The sequence below is a fragment of the Acomys minous genome (assembly GCF_964271855.1).
Source record: "Acomys minous genome assembly, chromosome: 7".
NCBI lineage: Eukaryota > Metazoa > Chordata > Mammalia > Rodentia > Muridae > Acomys > Acomys minous.
In genome coordinates, this window is record NC_140488.1 from 49,925,440 (window position 1) to 49,947,125 (window position 21,686).

General features: G+C 42.9%; 2 protein-coding genes across 7 annotated transcripts; one reads left to right on the forward strand and one right to left on the reverse strand.

The window, feature by feature from the left end:
* The first annotated feature begins 1,423 nt into the window (after window positions 1-1,423).
* On the forward strand, window positions 1,424-4,332 carry ARMCX6 (armadillo repeat containing X-linked 6). Of its 6 annotated transcripts, none has more exons than XM_084788471.1 (4): window positions 1,432-1,533; window positions 1,834-1,936; window positions 2,253-2,334; window positions 2,654-4,332. In XM_084788471.1, exon 4 carries the CDS (start codon window positions 2,799-2,801, stop codon window positions 3,702-3,704), a length of 906 nt encoding a protein of 301 aa, XP_084644597.1. In that variant the 5' UTR covers window positions 1,432-1,533; window positions 1,834-1,936; window positions 2,253-2,334; window positions 2,654-2,798; the 3' UTR covers window positions 3,705-4,332. The 6 variants fall into 6 exon arrangements, with proteins under 6 accessions (XP_084644594.1, XP_084644599.1, XP_084644597.1 ...); XM_084788469.1 differs by having other exon boundaries at window positions 1,834-1,910; XM_084788470.1 differs by having other exon boundaries at window positions 1,834-1,910; window positions 2,253-2,330.
* A 15,446-nt stretch (window positions 4,333-19,778) lies between these two features.
* Window positions 19,779-20,579, reverse strand: LOC311601098 (protein ARMCX6-like). Its single transcript, XM_084788474.1, has one exon. The coding sequence runs from the start codon at window positions 20,551-20,553 to the stop codon at window positions 20,059-20,061; it is 495 nt and encodes a 164-aa protein (XP_084644600.1). The 5' UTR covers window positions 20,554-20,579; the 3' UTR covers window positions 19,779-20,058.
* Window positions 20,580-21,686: the final 1,107 nt, after the last annotated feature.

Here is a 21,686-nt window from a genome sequence, read left to right on the forward strand (position 1 = left end):
CCTCCTCCACACAGAGGCCCTTCACAGGGAAGGCTTCTGGCTGGCTCAAATTTCAACATTCTAAGAAAGAGGCAGCCTGGGGGGTCTATATTTAGAGCATTACTCCCAACAGTGAACAGGTGGTGCCTGGGGACAGACTCCTGCATATTTTGTCCCTGAGTTCTGAGGGGTTTGTGAAAATGGTACACTGAAGTTATTAGTGAAGGCAGTGAATGAGAAGGTCTTTTTCTCCTGGGGACTGATTACTTGGGATCCTACACTTTGTTCTTCTACCTATGGGAGGGGAAAAAAACTGTTGCCACCCATGGTCTAATAATCCACATTCATTCACAGACCCCATTGTCACCAGAAAGTGCTGAAGACTCACCATTCATCTAGTGATGTAGTACATGAATGGCAGAACTGAGGAGGCCTCACTACTCTTATGCTGATATGAAGTCTCCACCTCTTAAGTATAACTCTCGTCAATGGAATAACAGAGTTCTCTAATTTCAGGATGGTTTATAGGTTGCATCATGAAACCCCAGAACAGAGTTTAAATTTCTTCTAATGAAAAGTGGGTAATTTGTGACGTTACTAATTTGTAAAGTCTAAAACGTAAGTTGATGTCTGCATAAAATCTATCTTTGGGGTAAGGCTCGTTATTGAACTTTGTATAAGATCTCAATCACCTGACACCTGTGAATTCACTTAGGATAAAGAGGCAAATAAATGGCTCACTCATTTAAAATTAGCAAAACTTGAACATTGACCTCACTACAAATTTATATTTCACTGATCATATTGAAAGCATGTTGGTTTACTTCGTAAGGTTATGTTTCAAAATGGCAAGATGCTATTTTAAAGCTGCTATTTAGAAGAAAATATTTTCAACTTTGTACAAATAACTTTGCAAAATCAATGAGGTCTCACTATTAGCTGGAAAATCTATTTTTAAACATACTTTTTTAAAGATTGGAATTTGTTAATCTATCCAAGTAGAAATCGCTTTATTTTGACTGATGATTACAAAATAATAGCCTATCAAATAGGAGAGATGAAATAAAACAGAATTGAATCAAAAGTGTTAATACAAATTTCTCTATCTGCCTTTTCTTTTCTGCTCTCTCTCTCCCCAATTCTGCTGCAGAGCCTGAAAACAGAGAGAGAGAAAAAAAATTAAAGGGATTGCAGGAGTTTGAAAACCAACGAAAGGATGAAACATTTTCCCCAAGAAGAAAGTGTGAATGCACGGTAATTTGAGAAAGTCAAACTCAGATATTATAGAGAAACGATAAGTTCTGTTTTCTGATATTGTTACAGTGGAAACGACGAACAGGGCCCCAAGTATTGGGGGAGGTACGGAATCTACTGGCGCCTGCCGCACTGCTTGTGGGAGTGGAAAGTGGGGGCTAGAGCTCGCTGGTGACGTGGCTGTCACGTGACCAAGAGCCGCCTAGAGCCTAAGTCCTGTTAGTCGCCTCAGACTGGGTACCAACCCCCTATTACTCTGCAGGCGCGTGAAGGAGAAGGAAACTCGCTAGGACCATACAGGTCGGTGGAAGCTGCTTGGAAGATGATGGGGGTGGGAGGGGGCCAAGAGCACTGCACGTCCAAGTTAGAATGGGGCTATGTCCCTTTCTCACCTACTTTTTAAATACCTATACCCCGACCCGCATCCCACCCTCGGTTCTTTTAGTAAGGAGAAGTGGCAGGCTTCAGGTTGGGGTGTGGGGGGTGAAGGCGGTTGCACCAAATACAAGCAAAGAAAGCATCCACAATCCGGGCAGCATGTCCTGGGTGCTGGTCAGTCCACCAAGCACTCTGTCCCCTCGGTTCCCTGTCTGTGTTCAGGTCTGTAAGTCTCTTCTCAAGCCTTGCCTAGAAAAGGAGCAAACGGCTTTGGTTGAAACCTTGCTGCAGGTTTGAAGGTGGGATTCATCCCGAACCTAAGAAGGTAGTGGGAGAGGAGGGGGGGAGGGGTTGGGATCTTTGCGGGCCAAGTCCGAGTCGCCCTCTCCTGGCCCCTTCTTTCTCCACACCCCCTCCCATTTCGGTGCAGGGAAAGGGGTGTGGCGGCCTTTGCTGGGGAAATGGCGGATGAGAAGGGGGCGGGGAGGCCCTCGTTAGCAAAGTCCGGAGGGTGGGAGAAATAATTTTTACTCAAAAATTCAGAATTCGGAAAAACACCCATGGGTGTAGTTAGACCTGTCCAACTACACTTTCAGTTCTCTATTGCTGTCTACATCGCTTTTTGCTTGTCCTTCTGCCAGGCTCCGTCCACCTATCACTGTGCAGGGAATACAGCAGAAGACACAGAAGAAAAAGGAATTCACTTGATTTTTGTAGAGGTTGGTAAGCAGACATGCCATGTTTTGGGGTGGGGAGGAGGAGGAGAGAAAGGAGGTGGATGGTAAAGGAGACTGCATGAGGGTGAGCTGACCCTTTCACCTGCCTTCCTATCACATAACAGTCTCATCTGCCCCACTATCCTTGAGAATCCTGGAAGCGTAACAGTAGATCCTGGGGGTAGATATGGAAAGACAGAAAAGAACAGTGAAATCATCCCCCCAACAAACCAACTTTCTCAATGAGAATTCGAACTCCTACCCGTCGGGGCAGATACTAACTCAGTCACAGCTCAGAGTCCTGATGCTATTTCTCTCGCCCTTAGATTCATCGCAAGAATCACAGCAGGCCCAAGAGAGGCTGAAGATTACTAGCCTGCACCATTATTCACACAAACTCTGAAAGTTCTCTTCAATCAGGTGAAGAGAGACCCTCTTCTTTCTGGCCACAGGGCTCACACCTCTATAAGCATGGGTCGGGCCCGGGAAATGGGTTGGATGGCAGCAGGACTGATGATTGGGGCTGGTGCCTGCTACTGCATGTACAAGCTGGCCATGGGAAGAAATGAGGGTAACGAACTGGAGGACGAGGAGGAAGACGAATGGGATGATGAGCAGGATCTGGATGAAGAGGAGGCAGACATTTGGTTTGATTTCACAGCCATGGCTCGACCCTGGAGTGATGATGGTGACTGGGATGAACCTGGGGCCCCAGGTGGGACTGAGGACAGACGGTCAGGTGGTGGAAAGGCGAATCGAGCACACCCAATAAAACAGCGGCCATTCCCTTATGAACACAAAACCACATGGGGTGTTGAAAGTTTTAAATCCTTCAATTATGCTCTTGGCCTGACCAAGTATGGTCCCATCCAAAGGGAAAAAATGTCCACTGAGCCCACAAATGCTGGCTTTTCCCTTAGCCACAGTGTCAGAAGGCATCTGGCCAGCCTCTCAGTGGTTGACAACAGGAGCCTCACCCCCCAGCCTGCTGTGGGGGAGAAGGCTTTGTGTGTCCCCGAATTCCCAAGCACCAGTATTGAAAATCAGGGCCTGATTAAGATGTACATCGATGAAGTGTGTCGGGAGACGGTGTTACGTTGCTGCGAGTCATTTCTGCGGCAGGCCGGATTAAACCTGCTAATAAGCATGACAACTATTAATAACATGCTTGCCAAGTCCGTTTCAGACCTGAAGTTTCCTTTGATACCCGAGGGAAGTGGATGGGCAAAGGCTCAGGGTTTGGAACCGCTGATGAGTTTGTCTGAAAAGCCAGTGGTGGCTGAGGAAGCGCTGGCTGCCCAAATGCCATTCTCATCCATGTGCCTCTTTATCAGAAGTGGGAGCAAAGAGATGCTTGTGGAAGCCATCTCCCCTTAAGTGGCTGTCTCAAACACAATGACGAGACTGAAGCCATCCAGAGCCTGAGCAGTTTACTTGAGGGCAAAGAAGCTGCAGTGGGTGCCACCCAGGATGCAGCCTCAGCCTGTCAGCTCCTCCCTGGGTGAAAGTTCCTCCCAGTCTCTCAATGGAGGACCACAGGCTCCTTGGCAGGGCAGGGCTCCCACAGAGCTGTGGGCAACTTCTGGGTTTTGTGGTCTGCAGGCAAAGTGCACTGTAAATCGCTGCTCCCTTGCAGCCTTCTTCATGCAGTTAAAGGGTAAAAGGATGCCGATGGCTGCTAGCTGGGGATGACTAACAGAACATCAAATCGCAGCGCCATGAGTGCTGCTGTTGCCTGTGGTGATCTCCCTGTCTAAGCGGGATCACTTAGCAGAAATTACACCCATATGGGAGCCTTTGCCGAGCACGTGCCTGCCGCTGCTTAGGTTGAAGTATTTCCCCTTTCCTCTTTTCTACACTAGCTGAAGGATGGCTAGCATGTTAATCGAAATGCACTCCCCTCCTGTCCATTGTACTGACTGACCCTCTTACTCTCAACTGCCCTCCCTCCACCACCGGTGTGTATCATCAATAAACTTGTGTGCTTTGATCGGCAAGAAAATTAAAAAGGGGCACGGGCCTCCTCTTTGAGTTCGCGCTCTGCATAAACAGGGAGGAGACAAAATGCACCAGAGAGTCCAGCTGTCTGGGGCCTTGCTCCCTGACAGACGCCCTCAGCAGTGTCCACAGGAGACAGGGGCGGAAAAGAACTGCTGTGCTCAGGAGAAGCGAGCTTCAAGAAAGGGGCTCAGGGGAGGGGTGAGGGTGGGGTAGGTAGAAGGTGTGCGTAGAGAACCAGAGAGGACAACACCCTTGAAGCAGGCACTAGTCCTGGCTCCTGCTCCCCTTGTCCTCCCCTCCCATCTCTCCTCCCCCTCCCCCACCTAGCATAGGAAGCTCTTTTTTTTTTTTTTTTTTTTTTTTTTTTTTTTTTTTTTAGTTTTTTGAGACAAGGTATCTCTATGTTACCTTGGCTGTCCAGGACTTGCTCTGTAGACCAGGCTGGCCTCGAACTCCTTGGGCTGGAGGCCTGAGTCCATGGCATTTAACTGTGTACCTCCACAATGGCTATGTCACCCCACTGTGCCCAGCCCCATGAAGGATTCTCCTAGGAAGGATTACTACCTTGCTAGCTCTGCTTCCTTCTATTTGTCCCCCTAGGATGCTGGCAAAACCATTTCCTGCCTGCTTCCTTCCTTCCCCAAGAGCCCAAGCACTGCCCTCTGGGAGGATGAGAGGGTTGGCAGCTGCTTCACTTGTGGCGGGGGGGGGGGGGGGGGTGGGGGGGGGGGTGGGGGGGGTGGGGGGGGCAGGGGGAGGGAAGCTCCTTTCTTCCCTATCCCTTCCTAGAGGTGGAGCATCTAGGAACTCCCTGTCTGCTGCTGGGCTTTCCCACCACAATCACTGAGCTAGAGCATCAGTGCTGCCCTTGCCACCCAAGTCTACAGAGCTGTACCCTGGCCCGAGCTGTCTGCTGTCATGTGCACTTGCTGCAGATTGCCTTCCAGTTTTTAAACAAGCTGCATCTCCAGAGGTCCGTTGTGTGTGGTGCCAGAAGGCACCGTTTCTCCACACTCATTATGGTGCCGCCCCCCCGCCCAACACACACACACCTGTTGTCCCTCGGGATTGTTGTGCTTTGAGACTCCTCCACTCAATTCCCTGGAAACTCAGACTGGATTGCAGACATACAGCTGCAACAAGGATAATGCAATTTTGAGGAAATAGGTGTATCTTTGTTGTACCCTTGAATAGAAATGACTTCCCTGGGTGGAAAAAGAGACCATGCAATTATAAATACATCTTTTTTTCTCTGTTGACATTTTTTGTCTTTTTTAAACATTTATTTATTTTTATAATGTATGCAGTGTTCTGCCTGCATGTATGCCTGTGTGCCAGGAGAGGGCACCAGATCTCATTATAGATGGTTGTGAGCCATGCTGTAGTCCCCGCAATTTGAATGCAGGACCTTTGGAAGAGAACACAGTGCTCTTAATCTCTGAGCCATCCATCCAACCCTCTCTGTTGACATTTTTAATGTGTTCTCTAATTTTGTTACTTTGACTTCTTTTTTTTAAAGTATTTTTTAAATGTATTTTTATGTATACGAGTGCTCTATCTGCCTGTATACCTGCAGGTCTGAAGAGGGCATCAGATCAAATCACAGATGGCTGTGAGCCACCACGTGGTTGCTGAGAATTGAACTCAGGACTTCTGAAAGAACAGACAGCGCTCTTAACCTCTGAGCCATCTCTCCAGCCCTACTTTGAATTCTATACATTTGGTTTTTTCTATTATTATTCATGGGAACAGCAAGTGAAAAATGGAGATGGCCAAATGGATACTCTCTACAAGGAAGGAAGTGCTTACAAAGAATCATTTGGTACAGTTGTTTTGCAAGTCTTCTTTTCCCCAGAACCGCACAGCTCTCCTTAAAGACCCTTTCACTGTACTTGTGGATTTTCTCTCCACCAAACTTTGCTGGCAGTGGAGTAACCTGAGCTAGTTCTTCTGGTTTAGTGAGTCATCCTCTTTTTAAAGCACTGGCAAGCTCTTCCATTAGTCTAGCCACCAATATTCGATTGTTCTTAGTTCTTACATATATGTGGTGACGATGGTGTGATTGTGAATGACGGAGTGGCAACTGGATGGCTTACATCGTCCCAAGTAAGCGTTCCAAATAACTGAGTCACAAATCTTCTCTAGAATAATTGTTTCTGTTTCACCGATACCAACTGTCAAAAATGTAACATTGTATCCAGAATATTATCCAGGCCCTTCATTTGGAGAGTAGATGCACCTGGCAACTTCTTGACTATGCGTGGGACTGGAGGTAAGGGCGGGATGTGAAAGCACTCATCGGCTTTGTCTTGCAGCCTGAGGTGGCCCGTGCTGGGCTTCATAGTTTTGCAGCTTGTGTCTCTGGCCCTAGAAAAACTTGCCATTATACTCTTCAGTTTTCAGGATCATGTATGGACACATGTAATACCCACATTCATTAAGGCTTCCACCTGGGAATTCACATGAGGCAGAAGACATGAGATTGGCTGTTTTTCCTTTTGTGACCTCTCTCCTGTCCGTAAAGTTCCCCTTTGGTAGAAAATCTCTTTAAATGCTGAATTCTTACTATCTGTGATTTGTAGAAAATACATGTCTCTAATAAAAAAAGTGCCAAGGCCAGTTTCAGTTAGGGCAGGTTTGGTAAGTTAGGAGAACTCCCAATTGATAGCATATGGATTTTAAAAGTTACTTTTGAGAACTCAAAAGTTCTGACTGATATACAGGCAATGTTTTGCTTCTCTTTGTGTAAGATTGTTATTTCAATTACTTAAGCTTGATGATAAATAATGGGAATGAGCAAGGGTTCAGGGGGCCAAGTTGGCAGTCAGGATATTGCCCTATATGTTTCTCTCAGTCTTTAGGGGACCAGAACAAAAAGAATTGTATGTGGAATAAACAAACTGCAAAACATGTATCAAACAGATCATGTACCATGACATTTACAAGGCAACAACAGATCAAAGCCCTCCGTTGCATTTTTTAAATTCAAAGGTGTTTTTTGTTTAAATAGATAATCCATTTGTTACAGGCATTAGGGTGGTAGCCTCTGCCCTGGCAGCCCTAAAAAACTAGGCTTGCCCACCCATCCTAAAGAAGCCAATTAAAAGAGCCAAATTAATAATGAAAAGCAGAAACATTAATAATGAAAAGCAGAAACAGATTAATAATGAAAAGGAGAAACAGGAGTGGGCACATTGGGAAGAGTGACAAAGAGACCTACAGGATCTCCTCCTGCCAAATCTTTCTTCAGGGTCTTGCAGATTTAAATAGAAGGTAATCGACGTGAATAATTAAGCAGTCTCGGTCAAGGTGTGCTCCCAGGACTGTCCCACCATTGTCTGGAGTCCAGTCTCTCTTGTAAGGTGGTCCTGGCTAATCGAGCACTTTGTGAACTCCCTTTCCTCCCTCTCTCTCTCTCTCTCTCTCTCTCTCTCTGTGACATCAGACTTCATTCAGCCTTTTCCTTCTCCCAGCTTGAGATTAGTTTGGAAGTCTAGATCTCTGGGGTGCCTTGGTTCAATGGCCCAAATCGCCAGAAGATCCTCATTTGCTCTAGGCATACCAAGTATGTATCTGATCTAATGGCTCAAACGTCCCCAAATAAAGTGTTATACCTCAAAATCTCCCATTTCCATTCTCGTGGCAATATTCAGTTCTTCCCAACGGGAGCCAATGCTGTGTATAGTCTTGTGTGTTATTTCAGAGACACAGTGTGCATACATACACATTTGGGGCACATGCAGATGAGCACATACACTTAACAGTGTGTGAATAACCTTGCCATTCCTCATTCCATTACACAAATATCTTGATTTTTATTAGCCGAATGGTCTTTTGTTGCATTAACATCTCTTTCTCTCTCTTTGGTTTTTCAAGACAGGGTCTCTCTATGTAGTCTTTGCTGTCCTGGACTCGCTTTGTAGACCAGGCTGGCCTCGAACTCACAGCGATCCACCTGCCTCTGCCTCCCGAGTGCTGGGATTAAAGGCGTGCTGCCACCATGCCTGGCCAGAGTTCTTTTTCTTGATACTAAGTATCTTTGAGAGGTAGCTCTCAAGCTATGCAAATGCAGTCTTTTTAGTCCTGCTAGTCAGAAGACATCAAGGGGATAGATTACTTTCCAAAATTATGACCTGTTTCTAATGTCATATTTAGCCTAATTTATTCTGTTTCTTGTAACCCAACAGAGAGCATCCAGCGTCTGTTGTTAATTTTGTGCATGCCTCTTGGTTTTGTTTTGTTGTTATTGCTGGGGTTTTTTTTTTTCATTATTTTTATGAAAGGTACAAACTTCCTCTCATTTTCAGGCCCCTGTGGTTATCTAGTAGCTGACTCAGAGAGTGCAGCTTGAGAAGTTCTGGAAAATTAACTGAACAGACTGTCAAGCGTAAAACCAATTTACAAACCTACGGAGACACTGTGATGGAGTCAGCCCAGTATGCGGAGAGGCCTTGTTTGGGCAGAACTTCTATTTATGCTCTAAAAGGCAAACACCTCCGTATTTTCTGCCAGTCTTCCTGAGCTTTCTTACCACAGGTACAGGAAGAAAGGTGATCACAACAGCTTCTTCCTGTGCTTGAAACTAAAAGCAAGAAAGATGACATCAAAAGTGCTTAAACCACCCACTGCAATTTTATGTAGTATTTTTCCTATCTTAATTTTCATGGAAGTTATCATACTCCATTATATTTCCTGTTTTTTTTCCTGTGTTGCCTGCTGTATATTAAACACTAAAGACATAGGAATAGAGTTTATTTTGTTTAGTATTGAATTTCTCTTTTCCCGGCAGCACAGAATCTTTTTTTTTTTTAATTTTTTTTTATTATTAATTTATTCTTGTTACATCTCAATGGTTATCCCCTCCCTTGTATCCTCCCATTCTTCCCTCCCTCCCATTTTCCCCTTACTCCCCTCCCCTATGACTGTTCCTGAGGGGGATTACCTCCCCCTCTATATGTTCATAGGGTATCAAGTCTCTTCTTGGTAACCTGCTGTCCTTCCTCTGAGTGCCATCAGGTCTCCCCCTCCAGGGGACATGGTCAAAGGTGAGGCACCAGAGTATGTGAGAAAGTAATATCCCACTCTCCACTCTACTGTGGAGAGTGTTCCGTCCATTGGCTAGATCTGGGTAGGGGTTTAAGGTTTACCGCCTGTATTGTCCTTGGCTGGTGCCTTAGTTTGAGCGGGACCCCTGTGCCCAAATCTGCCTATCATAATGTTCTACTTGTAGGCTTCTTGGACCCTCTGGGTCCTTCTACTTTGCCTTTCTCCCATGATTCTCTCATCTAGAATCCCACTAGAATGTCCTCTCCTCTGTCTCAGTTTCCTGGTAAGTGAAGGCTTTCGTGGGACATGCCCCTTGGGCTAATATGCAGATATAAGTGAGTATATACCATTTGAGTCTTTCTGCTTCTGGGTTAACTCACTCATTATGATCATTTCTAGCTCAATCCATTTATCCACAAATTTCGGGAAGTCCTTGTTTTTAATAGCTGAATAGTATTCCATAGTGTATATGTACCACAGTTTCTTTATCCATTCTTCTATTGAGGGACACTTAGGCTGTTTCCATGTTCTGGCTATTATGAATAAGGCTGCTATGAACATGGTTGAGCAAATTTTCTTGTTGTGTGCTGGAGCATCTTCTGGATATATTCCAAGGAGTGGAATAGCTGGGTCTTGAGGAAGCCCTATTCCCATTTTTCTGAGATAGCACCAGAGAGATTTCCAAAGTGGTTGTACTAGTTTGCATTCCCACCAGCAATGAAGGAGTGTTCCTCTCTCCCCACATCCTCGCCAGCATGTGGTGTCGCTTGAATTTTTGATCTTAGCCATTCTGATGGGTGTAAGATGGAATCTCAGAGTTGTTTTGATTTGCATTTCCCTGATGATTAAGGAGGTTGAGCATTTCTTTAAGTGTTTCTCAGCCATTTGATATTCCTCTATTGAGAATTCTCTGTTTAGTTCCATGCCCCATTTCTCGATTGGGTTATCTGGTTTGGTGGTATTTAATTTCTTGAGTTCTTTATATATTTTGGATATTAGACCTTTGTCAGACGTAGGGTTGGTGAAGATCTTTTCCCAGTCTGTAGACTGTCGCTTTGTTCTCTTGACAGTGTCTCCTGCCTTACAGAAGCTTCTCAGCCTCATGAGGTCCCATTTATTAATTGTTGACATTACTGCCTGTGCTGTTGGTGTTCTGTTCAGGAAGTTGTCTCCTGTGCCAATATGTTCCAAGCTCTTTCCCATTTTTTCTTCTAAGTGACTTAGTGTCTCTGGTTTTATGTTGAGGTCTTTAATCCACTTGGATTTGAGTTTTGTACAAGGTGACAAATATGGGTCCAGTTGCATTTTTTTACACATAGACATCCAGTTAGACCAGCACCATTTGTTGAAGATGCTATCCCTTTTCCATCGAATGGATTTAGCTTCTTTGTCAAAAATCAAATGACCATATGTGTGTGGATTCATATCTGGGTCTTCGATTCGATTCCACTGATCAACTAGCCTGTTGCTGTGCCAGTACCATGCTGTTTTAATTACTATGCAGCACAGAATCTTAAGTGTGTTTTCTTCTCACTTTCATTGTCCACTCCTCAATTTGAAATTCTGACTTGGCATGAAATAGTTGACAGACTTGAAATAATGTTGATAAATGTGTATTGGTTTTGCAAGGATAAAAGTATAAGATATGCTAAACAATATTGAAGGGAAGGGCCTGACTTGATACTCCTTTCTGGAGTTTCAACTTTTCTGAACTCATTAGAGTCCTTCCGGTGTCATAGTTCTCAATTGTTGGTCCTTTTGCTCCTACAGGGAGACATCGGCTAGTGTCTGGGTGTGTTTTTTAGTTTTCACAAAATGGAGAAAGGATGTTATTGACTTCTTGTGGGTGTAAACTAAAGACTGTAGTACGTAGGACAGTCATGGTGCCAAAGATTAATAGTTGTGGCGGGGGTTGCCTATGTGTGTAGGCACATGTATGTTCAGGTGCATGTACATGTGCAGGCCTGAACTTGACATTGCGTGCCTTAGTTCATTGTCCTTCACTTTATTGGGTGAGGCAGGGGGATCGCGCTGGCCCCAGAGCTTGCCAATTCCGAATACTCTATCTAGCTTGTCCCAGGAATCCCTGTCTCTGCTTCTTGAAAGCTGGGATTAGAGGTGGCCACCATGCCTGCTTGCCTTTTACGTGAATTCTAGGGGGTCAGAACTCTGGTACTCATGCTTGCGTGGCAAGTACAAGTTGCAAAGTTGAGTAACCCACTTGCTGAGATGTCCTTTCAAAAAATGCCCAAACCCACTTACATCAAATGACCTTCCTCTATTAAGGTGAGATGTACGTTTTCATTTGTACTACCATCATTTATCCCTGTATCCTATTCTTGATGCTTGTGTTAATTTTGTTCAATCATACAAGTGACAAGTATTTTTAACCGTTTAATTTATTTTTTTAGGTTAGCATACAAATAATGTATTTCATTGTTCCATTTCCACACATGAATGCCATGATACTTTATTCTTGCTTGTCCCTTCCTCCACTTCCTACTTTCATGTCTTCTTGTTCCCTCAGGCTGGTCTCCCACTCCATCAAAATATTCTCCCTTTTTGCATTCATGACATAGTCCATTATCTTTATTTGCCCTTTCCTGCTTAAGGTTACTTACTCCCTTCTTGTGGTCCCCTTTCAGTCTTCATAAGTGAACACCAACATTCACAGACAGGCACACATGCACATTTAAATATACATTTTGCATATAGAAGAAAATACATGATATTTGTGTTCCTGAGTCTTGATTATCTTGCTTAGCATAATTTCCATCAATTTTCCTATAAATGTAGTGATTTTTATTTTCCTTTATAAACTATATATAGTTAGGGTTTCTATTGCTTTGATAAGACACTATGACCAAAAGCAATTTCAGAAGGAAATGGTTTACTTCAGCTTACAGTTTCATATCACAGTCCATCACTGAAGGACTTTACAGCAGGAACTCTAACAAGGTAGGAACCTGGGAAACAGAGTCTAATGCAGAGGCCATGGAGGATTGTTCTTCATGGCTTGCTCCATCTGCTTTCTTATAACGCCCAGAACCATCATCTCAGGGGTAGCACCACGCACAGTGAGCTGGACCCTTTGACACGAATCATCAATCAACAAAATGCATCAGAGACATGCCAACAGAACAATCTGGGGCAGGGAATGTTTTTAGTTGAGGTTACTTCTTCCCAAATGACTCAATCTGTGTTCAGTTGACATAAAAACCCATCAGCATACTGAATAAATTCTGTTTTATATATGCACCACATCTTTGTTAATCACTCTATAGTTGATAGAAATTTGGGGAAAAACTCATACGATTGTTTATTGGGTATAATTTTTTTCTAAGTTATGCCTTTTGCTAATTCCTAGACAAGTAAAGCTTTTCCTAGGGTAAAATGGAAGGCTTATTCCTTTTCTTCTCTTGGAAAAAAATCATAAGATAGAAATTTAGGATAATTCTACTTCATTTAAATTTCTTTCTTTCTTTTTTTTTTTCCCCAAGACAGGTTTGCTCTGTGTAGCCTTGGTTGTTCTGGACTCAGTTTATAGACCAGGCTGGCCTCGAACTCACAGCGATCTACCTACCTCTGCCTCACGAGTGCTGGGATTATAGGCATGTGCCACCACGCCCAGCTTCGTTTAAAATGTTTAAGTAATTTTGTGTGTATATGTGTGTGTGTATGCTACAAAATTCATGTTTCAGTCAGAGAACAACTTGTGGGAGTTGATTCTGTCCTTCTACCTCCTGAGTCCTGGGGATGAAACTAAGGTAGTTGTGCTTGGTAACAAGTGCCTTTACCTACTGAGCCATTTTTTATGTTTGTTTATTCTTCTCTTATATAATACATCCTGACTGCAGACTCCCCTTCCCTCCACTCTTCCCATCCCCTCACCTTTTCCTTTCCTCCATTTCCTTTCACAAAAGAGCAGGCCTCTCAGGGATGTCAATGGAACACAGCAAAACAAGAAGCAATAAGACTAAGCATAAACACTCATAGCAAGGCTGGATGAGGCAACCCAGGAGGTGGAAAAGGGTTCCAAGAGCAGGCGAAAGAGTCCCCACTGAGACATATTACTATGCATAGTTCCATTCCTTAACCAATGTGAATGAGTAGTGAAATAAACATGGTTATACAAGCATGTCTACATGTAAAATCCTTGTTTGACACATGGCTGGCATCCCCTCCTCCTATTTTGTAGGCAGTCTTTTCACTATGGTAGAGTTATGGGCCTCAAAATTTGGTGCATATATATTATAATTGTTATAATATTTTTTAAATAAATTTTATATTTAATTATTTCTATGTGTGTGAGTTGGAGGAGAAATGGGTAAATATAAATGAGTACAGGTGCGCGTGGAGGCTAAAAACAGGTGTCAGATTTTCTCCAGCTAGAGTTACAGGATGCCATGAGACTCCTAACATGGGTGCTGTGAATTGAACTTAGGCTCGCTACAAAAACAGTACATGCTTTTAACCACTGGGCCATCTCTCTCAGCCCATTATAACTTCTTGATGAACTGTACCCTTTGTTAATATATAGTGACCTTCATTATCTTTTCTGATTAATTTTAACTTTAAATCAACTTTATCTGTTATCAGAATAGCTATGCCAGCTTCCTTTCAGCTTTCTTTCTCTTGACAGAGTGATTTCCAGTGTTGCTAAGCCTTTGAGTCTCTCAGCCGCAGAGAACCATGAATGCATTTTATCTTAGGAATATTTACCCGCATCCTTCTGAGTAATTTAGGAGTTTCTCAAATCTGCCCCATCCTATGTGACATTGTTAAATTCTAGGGATGCCTGAGGTTGACTTTTGTTTTAGTTCAGCATACAGTTGTTGCTTGGAAATCTTCTAAGCACCAAGGTCAAGGGTATTATGACACTTAGAAAAATTGTTCTCATACTCAAGGCTAAAAGGATTATTTTCTTTTATATTCCATCAAATTCAGAACTTACTCTCTGCCTTAGTTAGCTGCACTTTGGGAACAAGCACGACTTTGTTTGGTATATCTCTTCTCTATTGCTGCATAAGAACCACTCCAAAACTCGGTGGCTTTGAGCAGTCATCTTAATTGCTTTTTAGTTTATGGATCAGTAGTTTGTGCTAGGCTTACCTTGGTAGTTCTGCTGTTATTGCTTGAAGTCACCTAACATGCCTAGAGTCAGGTGGCAGATCAGACTGGAGCTGCTTTCTTCTAGCTAAAATTGCCATAGCTATCAAGTGGAAATCAAGGATGCTTAGTTAAAATTCATTTCCAGATGAACAATTACTATTTTAAGCTAAAGTATATTCCACACATCTGTGATACACACACACACACACACACACACACACACACACACACACACACATACACATTATCTGATTTTCAACTGAAATTCAATTTTAACTGGAAGCCCATTATTTTATCTAGCAATTCTGTATTTGTTTCTTCAGAATAGCTCATCTTTGTTCTGCGTTACTCCATCAGCCACAGACTACCATGAGCAGCTCCACACATGATGGTTTCACTAAAAATTCACTATCCAAGCTACTTCTTGGGATGTGTTCACCAAAGTTTAAACTGAGCAACATAAATGAAACATTCCAGCTCAAGGCCACATGTAAATGAACTAAGTGGTGGTATGGATGGAGGTGTGTCTCACTGGGAGCCATTGTTGTACAATGTTCTCGAAGGTTCTTTAGTTGGTTCATTTATTTGCCTTTCTGTGATTTTAAATTTCTATTTATTTTTCCATGACAATTTCATACATGTACATGATACTTTTATCATATTTTCCACCATTACCCACTCTTAACCCTTTTTCATTCTCTCTGGACCGTCTCTTCTTCCCAGCCAAGTCCCTTCCTGCCTTCTTGTCTTTCTTTAATGGCTCACTGAATTCCTTGCATAAACATAAGTGTGGGCTTATTTACAGAATATGGCCAACTTTGCAGCGGCTGCAACCCTGAAAAAAATAGCTCTTCTCTCCCCAACCTACCATTAACTACCAGTAGCTCCTCAGCCAGAAGTGGGGCCTCATAAGTCCCCTCCCCTTGTTATCTATGGTCAAATGATAATGGGTTTAATCTTGTGCAGGTCTTGTGCAGGTAACCACAGTCTCAGTGAGCTCATAAGGACAACATCCTTGTCATATTCCGAAGACAGCGTTCATGGCGTTCCTCCCATTTCCCTTCCCCTTATGTCCTTCTGTGATACATCCTGAGCTTGGGAAGGACTGTAATAAAGATGATGACTGTCTAAGGCTGAACACTCAACAGCTAAATTATTCTCAGCACACATGTCAACTATGACTCTCTGCATTAACCACTGCATACCACACAATGAAACTACTTTGAGTAGAGTTGATATAGGCGCTAATCTATGGGTATAAACAGATATTTAGAAGGCAGTTTGACAATATGTCCATTTAAGAAAACATAATAGGTTTTGTCATACAGCCTATGACCCCTCCTGGTCTTGAGAATTTGACCAGGTTTATAGTAGCAGGCACGTCTTTATTTATTCTACTTTTTCTAGTCTCTAAGTCATTTCCCAGCATCGCAGTTCTTCAGCTGTTCAGGACTTCATTTTTTACTTCAAGTCTCCTGTCACCCTGCTCCACTTTGCTCCGATTAGTCAAGGCCAGGTGCTTGGCTATAATCTTAAAAACAATCATTATCGCTATCTCAGTTGGGATCACTAGTTCCTGTATTATATATTTATCTTAGACTTAATTAAATAGCTCACTTTTTCAGAGGGCATGTTCAAATATTTCCTAAGTGAAGATCTATAAGATGTAATTTTTCTGGGTAATCAATTCCTGATACCCCCTCCCTTTTGGGGATAATAGATTGTGGTGATCTCGTGAATGCTAAGCATGTGCTGTCATGCTAGGCTTAAATGAAACCCCAATAAACACTAGGAGCTGATATAGATGCAAACACACAAGGGTCTTTTAATTTTCAGCTTAAACTGGGCCTATACTATCACTGACGCAGCAGATCAGGTGTGATTCCCAAGTATAAGTAGGAAAGAACTTTTATAGATTGTAAGTGAGTTTCTAGCTTGGCAAGCATCCGTTTGATTGCCTTTTGAACTAATTGGTATTCATCAGCTACAAGTCCGGTATCAAACCACAGATGATTAACTTCTAAGAAATAACTCTTGAGAGATCTTGGGGAGTGTCTGTACTTTTAGTACTTTTCTGTTTTCTCATTGGTTATTCTATATTTCTGTGCCAATTGTATCTTCTATGGGTTTTTCTAGATCCGGAATTCAGGAGTAGGTCACCCAAATACAGAAATGGGAGTTTAAAGCAAACTGGAGTTACTTTGGTCTATCAGTGCTTTACATGAAAACATACTGATTGCTTCCAAGTAATCTAACAAATAACAATTTTAGGGGTAGACTACCAAAAGAAGCCATATTCTTAAGGACTTAATAAATAAAATGAATGTATACATGTGTTGACATTTCACAATCAGGTTATGGCTAGGAAGTTGTAATGCCAATCAGATTTGTGAGTTTCTTCCTACCCATAGAAGTTTGCAGGGTTATTTTTCAATGTTAATTTTTCTAATATTTCTTTTTTATTAGTTTTTTTTTTGAGACAGGGTTTCTCTTTGTAGCCTTAGCTGTTCTGGACTCGCTTTGTAGACCAGGCTGGCCTCAATCTCACAGAGATCTACTTGCCTCTGTCTCCCAGAATGCTGGGATTAAAGGCATGTACCACCACACCCAGCTTCTAAAATTTCTTGAGTGCAAGGGCACTCTTTTTTTTTTAATTAGGCATACAATACATCTTTCTTTTTAATTAAAAAACAGTACATGGGAAATTGTGATGACTAACAACAAACATTAATATACTGTAACATTTCATTATAATCTCTAAGGATAATTAATAAAATTGATTTACATACATTGTTACAGTCACATTTTCTGACATTTTCTCCCTCCCAGATGCAAATGCTATTACAAAATTGATGCGCATCTTTCAGTAGGTCATTTAAATTTTTTCTAGAAATATATGTAAACAAAATTATATATAGTATTATTTCAGAGACTTAAGATTATATGAATGACATTTTGTTGTATCTTTTTGCAAACTGAGTGCTTCACTCAATACAAGGAACTGGAGAATTGTCTAGACTGATATACAGAGATCTAGTACACTTATTTTTACTGTTTTATAAATTGATTGTATAAATGCATGACATATTACTTATTCACAAACCTCCAGTAGACATCAACCTTTCACTGAAACATAGACCATTAATATCAGAAAGAAGACAAATATTCACTGTATCATCAGTACTGTTGTTCTGGAGGTCCTTGACAGCGCAAAGAGATAAGTAAAGAGAATGAACTATGTATGAACCATTGGATAGCAAGAGATAAAAGTGCCATAATTTGTAAACTACGTTTATCTACATAAGAGGTCAGAGAGAATAAAGAGGCAAAACAGTAAAAATGATGAGTTTACTGTAGAAAGAACCTGAGGACAGAATAATATTACATAAATATCTTTTATATCAAAGAAGAGTAATTGTTGCCTAGGAAATTTATTTTTGAACGGGAAAGAAATACATAAGTACAAAGTTTAAAAGGAAAGGGTCTTGGTAAAAATATTTTCCTTTGCTTTTTCAATATACCTGGTAGCATTAAAAAAAATCCAAGTTCTCTTTTGGGGGCTATTTCACAGATATTTGACATTACATCAGAAAATACATAATTGCATATACTAGAACATAATATTACATATATGATGTTTATGACAACAGCACAGCACACAATCTGCAACTTAATATGTATTAAAGATACAACACATTGGCAAAAGAGAGACTAGTGCCTGATTTTCCCACGATGTTAAAGTCAGCGGAATGAGGGTTCCTGAGCATCCCACAGGCTTCAATATATGTGAGAGAGTAACTAGGCAGAAGCCAGTTGGCAATCACATAAAGCAACCCCCTCACCAAAACACATAGCATCCGCATTAGGTCACTCAGAAAGCTGAGGCTCCTCAAGCCAGTTAGAGTAGCCTAGGAGAAAGGAGTGTACCACAGACAAAATGCTGGGTTTGCTGGATAAAGATGCCCCATTAGGACATGAGGGGACTACTGAACTAGTGATGGCAAGGAACTCTACTGTTCACACAGGAAAAGAAGACTCATTACATTACTATGCCCATTGTACTGAACAGAAAACACCTCTTTTTTGTTTTTGTTTGTTTGTTCTGTTTTGCTTTTTGAAATAGAGTCTCTACATAGCCCTGGCTGTCCCGGCTTGGCTTTGTAGACCAGGCTAGCCTCAAACTCACAGAGATCTACCTGCCTCTGCCTCCTGAGTTCTAGGATTAAAGGTGTGCACCACCGAGGCTGGTATAATAGTATACTTCTTAGCAGATCCCTAAGTCAAAAGTAGAAATAAGAAGGCACAAGATAGCTGAAAAGCTATGAAGAGGGCACATTCTGTAATTGAAGAGTGTCAAAAGAGATCCACACACCAAAAACAAAATCCTGAAAATGGAGTGAGCCAAGGAAAATAATGCTCCAGGCCCAGAGCAAAGATAAGAGGAGAATGGCAGATTGTGGAGGACAAATGCCACATCTGGCACAGAAAGGGAAGGGTCGTGTTCTGCAGGGCTGTGAGGGCCTCTGATTCACTACCCTTCTGAACCCCAGACTTACAAGCCCAACTTGTACGTTATTGAAGTCAGTAGCAGTGGGGTTCTCAATAAGCTTCTAATAGGCTGAAGTAACTCCTGAGAGGCTTTCTAAGGTAGAAGCTTGTTAACATTTACAAAGGGAAGCCAACTTACCAGCACATCCCAACAAGGAAAGCAGGAGTAAGGCAACCCACAGCTTTTCACTACTGAATCTACCAATCTCTCTGTCTCTCTCTGTCTCTCTCTCTGTCTCTCTGTCACTCTGTCTTTCTCTCTGTGTCTCCCTCTGTCTCCCTCTCTCTCTCTCTCTCTCTCTCTCTCTCTCTCTCTGTCTCTCTCTCTCTCTCTCTCTCTCTCTCTCTCTCTCTCTCTCTCTCTCTCTCTCTCTGATACAGGGTTTCTCTGTGTAGCCTTGGCTGTCCTAGACTTGCTTTGTAGGCCAGGATGGCCTTGAATTCACAAAGATCCACTTGCCTCTGCCTCCCAAGTGCTGGGATTACAGGTGTGTGCCACCACACCTGGCTCTACCAATGTCGCTTAATCAAACACTGCTAACAAGCAAAGATTGACTAAGTGATGGCAATACCGGTCCAGGAGAAGCACTTAAAGGTGAGTGTTGTGGTGGCAAACGTGCTCTGATTGAAACACAAAGTACTTCAGTAAGGGCACACGGTTCCAAAGTGGTATAGCCAATGACAACTGCGATTTGATGTTCTGTTAGTCATCCCCAGCTAGCGGCCACCGGCATCCTTTTTTACCCTTTAACTGCATGAAGAAGGCTGCAAGGGAGCAGCGATTTACAGTGCACTTTGCCTGCAGACCACAAAACCCAGAAGTTGCCCACAGCTCTGTGGGAGCCCTGCCCTGCCAAGGAGCCTGTGGTCCTCCATTGAGAGACTGGGAGGAACTTTCACCCAGGGAGGAGCTGACAGGCTGAGGCTGCATCCTGGGTGGCACCCACTGCAGCTTCTTTGCCCTCAAGTAAACTGCTCGGGCTCTGGATGGCTTCAGTCTCGTCATTGTGTTTGAGACAGCCACTTAAGGGGAGATGGCTTCCACAAGCATCTCTTTGCTCCCACTTCTGATAAAGAGGCACATGGATGAGAATGGCATTTGGGCAGCCAGCGCTTCCTCAGCCACCACTGGCTTTTCAGACAAACTCATCAGCGGTTCCAAACCCTGAGCCTTTGCCCATCCACTTCCCTCGGGTATCAAAGGAAACTTCAGGTCTGAAACGGACTTGGCAAGCATGTTATTAATAGTTGTCATGCTTATTAGCAGGTTTAATCCGGCCTGCCGCAGAAATGACTCGCAGCAACGTAACACCGTCTCCCGACACACTTCATCGATGTACATCTTAATCAGGCCCTGATTTTCAATACTGGTGCTTGGGAATTCGGGGACACACAAAGCCTTCTCCCCCACAGCAGGCTGGGGGGTGAGGCTCCTGTTGTCAACCACTGAGAGGCTGGCCAGATGCCTTCTGACACTGTGGCTAAGGGAAAAGCCAGCATTTGTGGGCTCAGTGGACATTTTTTCCCTTTGGATGGGACCATACTTGGTCAGGTCAAGAACTCAAGTAATTTTTTTGTAAGCCTGGTGGTAGTGCTGCACACCTTTAGTCCCAGCACTTGGGGGGGCGGGGCAGAAACTGGTAGATCTCTCTGAGTTCGAGGGCACCTTGAGTGAGAGCTCCGGCACAATCAAGACTATGCAGAGAAACCCTATCTTGTCAAACAGAAAACCAACAGAAAAGAAAAAGAAAAAGAAGTTTCTTGCGTTAAGAGTGTCAACTTCCCAGTTGGTCGAAGAGTGATTCTTGTTTACTCATATGATATTTTCTTTGTGGCTTTCTAAATCCTTTTCACAAATGATTTCATCCTCCATCATCCTCTGGACTTCAGCTTTCTTTGGTCCTTGAGCTGAGACTAATGGCCTTCATGAGTCCTGCCTGAAGCAAGCTGCTCTTCTGTTCTTTTCCTAACTGGTACTCCTTCATTGTACTTTCAGATGAGCACTCCTACCACTTCAAGAACTGGCCTGTACACCTCCTTTCCATAGTTCATCAACTGAGCACATCCCACAGCCATCAAAACTCACTCTCAACCACCTTCTCTAGTGATAGTATTCTGGCTCCCATATTATTAGGCATGTCTTCTGAACAGAGTCTCCTAATGCCCTAAGAGAAATAGAGCTTTGTGAGGAGTCTTTCAAGAATGACATGCTAACACCAAATCAATCAGTTAGTTGGTCAAGCAACCTCTGTCTGTCTCTTCCTCTTTGCCTTTCCCTCTCTTTTTCTGCCCTTCCCTCTTTCTCTTCCTCCCTTGCTCCCTCATTTGTTTCAGAATTAGAATGTCCAAATGTTTCTATCTGAAATTTCCCCCTAAATATAACACCTGACTTTCCCTGTATATGTTATACTTAAATATAATGTGATGCTGGGTGAGGGAAAACAAAGGCTGAGAGAAGCAGAAAGATTGTTGCCTCTGGGTTCTGTATTCTGCCTTGTCACACCCCATTCCCACACTTTCTCTGGGATATCACACTTTAGAGAGCTAGATTTCCTCCCTCCCTCTCCTAGTTTGTCTACAGGGAAAAGAGACAAGAAAGAATCAAGTTTGGTGCATGCGCTGATACAGAATTCTCAGGTATGATCCCCCTGA

Bases quoted from the DNA above. Each gene is read 5' to 3' on its own strand.
- ARMCX6 (XM_084788468.1), top strand. From the start codon at position 2,799: ATGGGTCGGGCCCGGGAAATGGGTTGGATGGCAGCAGGACTGATGATT.
- LOC311601098 (XM_084788474.1), bottom strand. From the start codon at position 20,553: ATGTCCACTGAGCCCACAAATGCTGGCTTTTCCCTTAGCCACAGTGTC.